An 8,208-nucleotide genomic window follows, 5' to 3' on the forward strand; every position below is an offset into this window, starting at 1 on the left:
CAATAATAAACAGGACAGCAGGGCACAGTGGCACTGCCTGTCATCCCAGCCACTATAGGGAAGCTGAGTTTCTTAAGGTCCAGGAGTTTGAGACTAGGCTGGGCGACCCACCTCTACAAGAAGAGTAGTCAGGTATGGAGGAACAGCCCTGTAGTCCCAGCTACTCCAGAGGCTGTGACAGGAGGATTGCTTGAGCTCTCAGGAGTTCAAGACTGGAGTGAGCTATGATGATGCCACTGCACTTCAGCCTGGATGACAGAACAGTATCTTCTTTTATTTCTATTTTTTTGAGATGGAGACTTGCTCTGCTGCCCAGGCTGGAGTCCAGTGGCATGATCTCGGCTCACTGCAAGCTTTGCCTCCTGGGTTCACACCATTCTCCTGCCTCAGCCTCCTGAGTAGCTGGAACCACAGGCGCCCACCACCACGCCCGGCTAATTTTTTTGTATTTTTAGTAGAGACGGGGTTTCACCATGTTAGCCAGGATGGTCCTGATCTCCTGACCTCGTGATCTGCCCGCCTCGGCCTCCCAAAGTGCTGGGATTACAGGTCTATCCTGTCTCTCTTAAAAAAAAAATGAACGAACGCATGTTGAGTGAATGAAACAATGAACACATGAAGTCTCCATTTATTCTGGGATGGGTTAGAGCGAGCCTCTGAGCCTGCCATCAGGCTGGCTGAGTTGTTGCCCAACATTGTATCCAGCGGTCTCAGGCCCGTGCAGTGCACAGCCAGCATGGGGCTCACAGCTGCAGCTGGAATCCAGAAGCTGCCACCTCTGCTGCAAAGGCCAGGCCTAGGGGTCCGGGTACATGCAGTGAGTCCTTGGGGCAGGGCCAGCCCTACTGACTACATGAGCAAAGTTGGTGGTGAGACAAGGGGTGTATGTTTCCCTGCCAGTACAGAGGGCAACAAACAGGTGGGTGGCAACCCTCAGGGCTGACAGCATCCCTGCCCAGAGTGACAACCAGGGCCTACTGGCTCTACTAAATCCAGGGTGGCGGAAATCCTGGATATGCCCCTTGTTATGGCTCAGAGGCCTCCTTTCATCATAGTTCATGAAGCCCCAATACTTCCTCCCTGGAATCAGTACCAATCCCCCACCCCTCCCTCCAACTTCATCCTAGCCAACCACACATGTCCAATCGTGTAGTCTGTTGCCCTTCTTTCCCTCCTGGGGCATCCTGAGCCCTCTGGGATGGTGTGCACCCAGTTCCCACTCAAGGACCTCCATGGCCCATCCACCAAGCACCCCATCCTATCAACTCATGTAGGACACCGTCCACCCAAAGCGTCGGGGTGTCTCATCACAAGCCAACTGCTGCCTAGCTCTTCCTGGGCCCATCTGTAGGCCCTCCTGCAGGTCAGCTTCCTGGGTTTGGAAGGCAACTGGCCCGGAAGGCCACTGTCAGTGCTCAAGGTGATAGCCACATCTTCCTGAACCCAGCGTCCTGTTGTAGCTGGGATACTGTCACAGGCAAGCGGCATGACGGCATCATCAGCACTGGTGAGGCCCCTGACCGAAGTGAGGGTTCCAAGGATGCTGTGCCCGGAGCTGTTCTCTCCAGACACGTGCCTGCTGTGTGGCAGATCTGCAGCAGGGCGGGCGGATGGAATCTGTCCCTCATGGTGGGTCTGCATTCAGAAACGACCGTGGTAGCAATCACTGAGTGGGAAACTGAAGGAGTCCTGTGTTGAGAATGCAGGTGCCTGCCTGGAGTTTGGAGGTATTTGGCAGGTGGGGCCAGGAGGCGTCCCTCTCCATGGGTGTTACAGGCTGGTATTCTCTACTCAAATACAAGGTCTGCTGATCTCACAGGAGTCTCTTCTTGTCCCAACCCCTTAATACGTCCAGGAGAGGAGACAGGACATAAACACATCCTATCAAAATTGGGGGTAGGACTCATCCATCCTCATCCCTCCTCCACTGTGCACTGCTAGGATCGTAGGGTACTTCAGGTCCTCTTCTCCCACCCTTTCCTAGGAGGGACCACTTGGTATCTGGGACATCCTCTGCTCTAACACAAATGAGAATCCCTCAAAAGTTTTCTAGCACACAACTTGTTCTTTCACCTCTTCAAGAAAGCAAATCTTCGTCCTTCGAAAGCACACTTGTTATTCTACATTAGCTGAATAGATTCTGAGTCAAAAATGGTCCTCGCTTTTCCCAGTGGCCATGGTTACCCAAGCACAGGAGACCAAGGCGTGGGGCTCAGGTCAGCAAAGCAGGATCTCTGTAGATGTGTGGTCCCAGGCTTGGCAAGTACAGTTCTTCCTGGATGGCCGACAGGAATCCTGGGGAAAGGCAATCCCAGCAATGCCCTGAAACCAGAGCTCCTCCTCCCTCCCCAGGCAAGGTGAAGCTAGAAGGGCTGCTCTAGCGTGGGGTCTCCACCTCCTGATATTTCCATAGGGCAGGTCCCCGCTGTGGGCCACTCTTCTGGGCAACATAGTATGCTTGACAGCATCCTTGGCCTGTATCCACTAGATCCCAGAGCACCTGCTAGCTGTGACAACATCCTCCAAACATTGCAAAATTTCCCCTGGGAGGCGAGATTGCCTCAGATGGGAGAATCACGCTCTAGGGAAATCTGCTGGTGTGAGAACCGCAACTCCCCACTCTGCCGAGCCTCCAGATGGCGAGCAGGCTGCAGCTCCAGCACAGACACGAAGCTCCCTCCAGCCACTGACGATCCGTGGCTGGGGTTACCCAGGCCTCACCTGCCCTTTCTTTTTGTAACTGGGTTATGTGTTCCACCACAGGCACGCCCCTACAGAGGACATCACTGGTGTACTTAGAACTACACCAAAATCAGGGAGCAGAAAAAGCCTGCCTATTTTGGGATGGGTTCCCCAAGACCAGAATGGGCACTGTGAGCCCCTCTGTGGATGGTGGGAGCCTGGTGGGACACCGGGTCTACACAGCCCAGGAGACCAGCAACCAGCCTTTGCTGAGCATGAGTAAAACGTCTAGAAGGCCAGAACTGGACCCTCTCTAAGGACCAGGGAGCATCCTGCTGGCCCGCCCTGCTTTCCCCGAGCAGGGACAGAGCGGGGAAACCTGCTCTTTGCGCTGCTGGTGGGTCAGACACCCAGGCCTAAGACGGGCGCAGTTTTGTTTTTCTTTATTTGTCTACATTCAGCTCAATTCAGATGTACTGCCTGAATGACCCAGACATAAAAAGAAACCCCCCACTCTTTCCCACTGGTTTTAAAATAAAATCTTCACTTATAAAACTGAAACACTAAAGCATTAAAATACAGAAAGCTCGTGTAACTCACTTCACAAAAGCATTAACAAATGACGTATCCCTTCCGTAACTATTTAAAGACAAACTGAGTTACCACTAACACCAAGTGTGAATAGACAGAGGGATACTGAACTGCAAGAACTCAAAAACTCTACCCAGACAAAGTTGTAATGGCAACTAACAAACCATTGAAGACACGGAGTCCCAAACACGGCTAAATATGGGTCACAGGACGGGCCACAGGGTGACCCGCTGCACCTCACGACACAGCAACGTGGACGGGGTGGGGGCGGGGGCCTGGAGGGCCAGCTGACATGTTAACTGTGATGCATAAAACTCGATCTTCTGATGGGGAGTAAGTGCAGAAGGTAGAAATCTCCGCCCCGCGGGGGCTTATCTGTACTGGTAGTTCATGCTGTGGTCTGCGTTTCTGCCATAGCCGCCTTGTGAGGACTGGTAGGAGCTGGGAGGGCCACTGTAGTTCTGGCCGGACCCCGGGGAGTTGTAGTTCGACTGTGAGTAGCCTCCTAGGAGAGAGAGTGGTGGGTTAGAGCCGAGGGGCCCAGCCAGCGGGGCTCAGGTTAGGCAGCCCACACCCAAGACTCGGCCAGGATGCAGGTGGGCAAGACTTGTGGCCTCCTATGCGGCTCTGCCTGCCTACTACACATTACTGGATAAGGCTGACACCAAGACTCCGAGACGTGGGACCACTGTGACCCTTGTTTCTGGGGGAAGCTACCTGAGCCCACGGCTGAGCTACTGGCCAGAACCAGGGGAACAGCTGTTTGGCCTCAGTGTCACCCACATTTCACACAGGTACCAGGGGTTAAGAGTGGGGACACTGCTGGCTCTCTGGCCGATCCCGAAAGCCTTAGCAGCTGCCAGTGCACCCAAGTGCGTCCTCTCTCTCACAGGGCCCACCTGCCACTGCAGCCCTGCCCACACTACCATCTGCTCCCACCAGGTCCACATCCCGCTTCACAGCAGGTGCCGGGCCCCCATGCTGTGCCACCAGGGGCTCCAGGCCCACCTTGTTTGCCTTGGTATGAGGAGCCGCCCCCAGAACCTCCGCCGTAGCCCCCGTGTGACCCTGGGTTGTAGGATGCCCCGCCTGAGCCGTAGCTGTTCCCGCTGCTTCGGCCTCCACTACCACTGTAGTCTGGGGGAAAGAAGACAGGGTGGTTAAGGGGCCCCAGGAAACACACACCTGGGGCGGCCCAGGGGCCTTGTGGTGCGCCTCAGACGCGGCCAGCCCCTGGCCCAGACCCTGGGCCTCTTAACTCTTCTCCCTGCCTGCTTCAATGTCGCACATCACCCCAACAGATAAGTGCCAGGAGCCAGCTGCAGCCCTGCAGGGTCACCTGGCCCTGGGCTGGGCTGGGCTGGTCACCAAGCTCCAAAGCCCTGCTGTGGGGTGCCTTCTCAACTGCTCCTGCAGCCCAAACTTCCCAGCAGCAGCTGAGGAAGTGCACGAGACCCCAGCAGCTGCCTCTCCTCAGCCAGTAGCACCAGACAAACGGCACCCCCTTCTGACCCACACACCCAGTGCAGCCTCTGTCAAGTCCCTGACCTGCTGCTGAGAGCTGCTGGGTCCCAAGGACACACCTACTCAGCCCCACTGGGCCACTGGTGCAGCCTGGGCCTGCTGGGTCTGTGCATGAGGAAGCGGGAGAGGCGGTGGCGGAGAGATCAGGCTCTTGCAGGGGCTGGATGCAAAACTCTCTAGATCAAGTCCCAGGAAGTCACCTTGCAGCCTCACCCACAGCCAGGGCCTAGAGACAGAGGCCTCAGCTATCCCTGCCTTCGGAGAACACACCAGAGAAAGTGGCAGAGACAGCACCATGGGGCCCCACGCCCCATCTTCCTAGCACCCGCCCACAGCCAACACCACGTGTCCTCCTCCTAAGGCCCTTGGCCAGAGGTCTGGGCAGTGCCGAGCTTCCGCCACTCCGTGGGCTGCATTGCTGGGGCCTGGACCCTGGCCCAGCCAAGGAGTTCTGGAAGCCAACTCACTGAATTTGCTCTCGTAGTTGTAGTCGGATCCGCCCCCGCCCCCGGGAGAGTTGTAGGAGTTCGAGTAGGAGTAGCTGCCTTGTCCATGGTTATAGCCTTTCTGCTTGCCCTGCGGGGGGCCATAGTTGCTGTAGGGGCTCTGGTTGTAGGACTGCTGCTGGCCCTGGTGGGACTGGTAGCCCGAGCCGTAGGAGGGCTTCTGCTGGCCCCCGTGCGGCTGCTTCTTCCCAGCGTGTTTTGGGGGCACCGGTGAGTTGTAGTTGTCACCTTGGTAGTAGGAGCCATAGCCGGAGGAGCCACCACCGCCCCCGCCGCCACCGCCACCGGCATTCCCAGAATGCCCTCCGTTGCTGTAGAACTGACCTAAACAGGGAGGCAGTGGGTCAGGCGGAGGACGGGAAAGGGCAGGGAGAAGGGAGGGAAGGGCAGGCGGCAGCCATGGGTCCTGAAGGCTGACCCACAAGCCCAGGTCAGAGGCAGCAGAACAAGGAGGGAGAGGAGCAGTGGCTCCCGTCCTTAGCGCAGCCATTCAGGCTGGCCCAGCCTTCAGCTCCACTCACCCAGCAGCTGATGACAACAATGGGGCTTTGCCAAGCAGCACGCGCCAGCAGCTTTTGCAGTGGATGTCAACATTACAATGAGATGGACTCCGAGCGCAGGACGACATTCACAGCTAGCTGACGGCTACCCAGAGATCCCCAATGGCGACAGGAAAAGCAAAGCCCCAGAGAAGCAGCGGCCACCCCCCTCCTCCCTGCTGTGCTGGAAACAGGCTCCATAGGCACAGGCCTGGAGGTCCCCAAGAGATACTGTTTAAAGAGGCCCCTGGACCGTCATCATCCTGAGACCAATTGGTCTGAGCTGGTTTGGTTCATGGAAGACAAATCGAGACTTAGTCAATGATGCAGGCACCTCCCTTGTGATACTCGTGCAAGCATGTGACTCAGGATGTGAGCAAGCCCCAGCCTGGCTGGTGGGGGAAGACTGGCCACGGCTGGGGCCAGGACAGCCACCAGGTGAGGCCTAGACCTACAGCCCTGATGTCCCCAACGCCCCTTCCTTGTCCCCAGCACAGCTGCTGGGTGCACATGGGACTGAGCAGCAGGGCTGAGAGCGTGCAGTGCAGCCACCACATTCTCAGCTGCAAGCTGAAAATGTAGCAGCGAGACCCCACTTCTGGTCAACTAGGTTTGTCAATACACAGCCCCACCAGACGCCTGAGTGGAACAAAGGGGATGGCACTGGCTGAGGGAATGCTGCACCCCAAGCCTTGCAAGGGAGCCCCACAGAGGGGGTCTCCACAAACGGGCGTGGGAAGGCTGAGAGGGTGGGTGAGGCGGGAGGCCAGTTCATGGTGGTAGCTCTCCAGCCAAGCTGGGCAACGCCCAAGCGCTCAGCAGGTGCAGCTGAGTTCCTGGGCTCTCAGAGCAGGTCGGCTTGTGAATGCAGCCACCTTTGCCCAGTTAAGCTGCCCAGACCGCCAGGCCCAGGGTGGGTGGGACGGAAGGGGAGGCTCCCACACTGCCTGTCCTTCCTTCCCAGATTGAGGACACCAAGGGCCCACCGCCTCCTGGGTGGGGTAACTGGGAGTCCTCACGTGCCTCCACCCACTGGAGATGTATACCCCACGCTGGTGTGGTGGGCTGCCTACACAACGTGGACAGAACTATCTGCAACCTTCGGTTTGTGTTCTTCAGGCAGGCCTCCTCCTTCGCCCCCCATCACAAAGCCAAGACACCAAGGGGGAGGACGTGTCCCACAATGCCAGAAAGCGAACATGCGGCAGCTCAGCGAGGAGACTGGGAGGATGGGATCTTCAGAACACCCCGACCAGGACCCAGGACCCACACCCCACAGCCCCACTGCCCCAGCTTCCCCAGTGTCCTGCACTGAGCACACCACCTCGCCCCGCCTGAAGCCGGGAATGAATGAAGACGCAAGGGCCGAGGGCTTGTTACTTTCACATGTATTGATTAAAAAAAAATAAAGGGGAGGGGGAGTTTTCAACGTCATTCAGGATAACTATTTTCCTGGTATAAAAGACATTATTCTCAAACAATAACTTTCTAAAAAAAAAAATACATCATGCAATCAAAGTTTTAAAAAGTTTCACTGAATGTTTCAAACCTCTGGGAACAAATCACGTAGTAACCATTTTGACCAGTTTTTGCCTGAATAAACGCAAAATCTTGCAAGTCAACACAGACGCAGGCTTTGCTGCAAAAACTAACCACTGATCAGAGCCAAAACCAGTTTCCAAGGAGGACACCTGCCAGAAAACAGGGGCCTCAGTAAAGAGCCAGAATGACTCTGTGTGTGTTTGTAGACGGAAACTTCTATGCATTTGGAGTCTGTGGCAGCTGCACACGCAGCAGCACTACCTCTGCCCAAGGAAAAGCCAGCCCTTTACTAGAGAAGCAGGGAACATCACAGTTCTTTCTCCTTGATTAAAAGTCCCAATAGGCCGGGCGCGGTGGCTCAAGCCTGTAATCCCAGCACTTTGGGAGGCCGAGACGGGTGGATCACGAGGTCAGGAGATCAAGACCATCCTGGAGAACATGGTGAAACCCCGTCTCTGCTAAAAAATACAAAAAACTAGCTGGGCGAGGTGGCGGCACCTGTAGTCCCAGCTACTCGGGAGGCTGAGGCAGGAGAATGGCGTAAACCCGGGAGGCGGAGCTTGCAGTGAGCTGAGATCCGGCCACTGCACTCCAGCCTGGGCGACAGAGCGAGACTCCGTCTCAAAATAATAATAATAATAATAAAAAATAAAAGAAGTGAGGCCTTGGGGAGGTGATTAGGAATTTATCTACAACTCATGGTTTACCTGCAACTTTTACTAAATTCCATTAAGTCACCTAAAGATAAACTCTCTTGATTGAATAAAATATTTCCTTTCGTAACTTTCATTTCCTTAGAGCTGTCGCTAATCTTTTTTTTTTTT

At 55.7% G+C, this 8,208-nt stretch overlaps 1 protein-coding gene and 1 pseudogene across 4 annotated transcripts in view; both read right to left on the reverse strand.

Annotated features, from left to right (window-relative positions):
- Nucleotides 1-596: 596 nt before the first annotated feature.
- Nucleotides 597-1,927, reverse strand: LOC108539972 (uncharacterized; annotated as a pseudogene). The gene has a single exon (XR_001888543.1). The product of XR_001888543.1 is annotated as an uncharacterized LOC108539972 (transcript).
- ILF3 (interleukin enhancer binding factor 3) overlaps nt 597-8,208 on the reverse strand; it is a 44,154-nt gene continuing 36,542 nt past the window's right edge. The window contains exons 18-20 of one of the 3 annotated variants that reach the window (XM_017888937.1): nt 5,265-5,627; nt 4,282-4,410; nt 597-3,778 (exon numbers count right to left, since the gene is read on the reverse strand). In XM_017888937.1, the coding sequence (XP_017744426.1) occupies nt 3,645-3,778; nt 4,282-4,410; nt 5,265-5,627 (626 nt within the window). In that variant the 3' untranslated portion in view covers nt 597-3,644. The remainder of the gene's footprint in view (nt 3,779-4,281; nt 4,411-5,264; nt 5,628-8,208) is intronic. The other 2 variants (XM_017888938.1, XM_017888939.1) reach the window with 2 other exon arrangements.

This window comes from Rhinopithecus bieti, unplaced genomic scaffold (assembly GCF_001698545.2).
Source record: "Rhinopithecus bieti isolate Rb0 unplaced genomic scaffold, ASM169854v2 scaffold_18862, whole genome shotgun sequence".
Taxonomy (NCBI): Eukaryota; Metazoa; Chordata; class Mammalia; order Primates; family Cercopithecidae; genus Rhinopithecus; species Rhinopithecus bieti.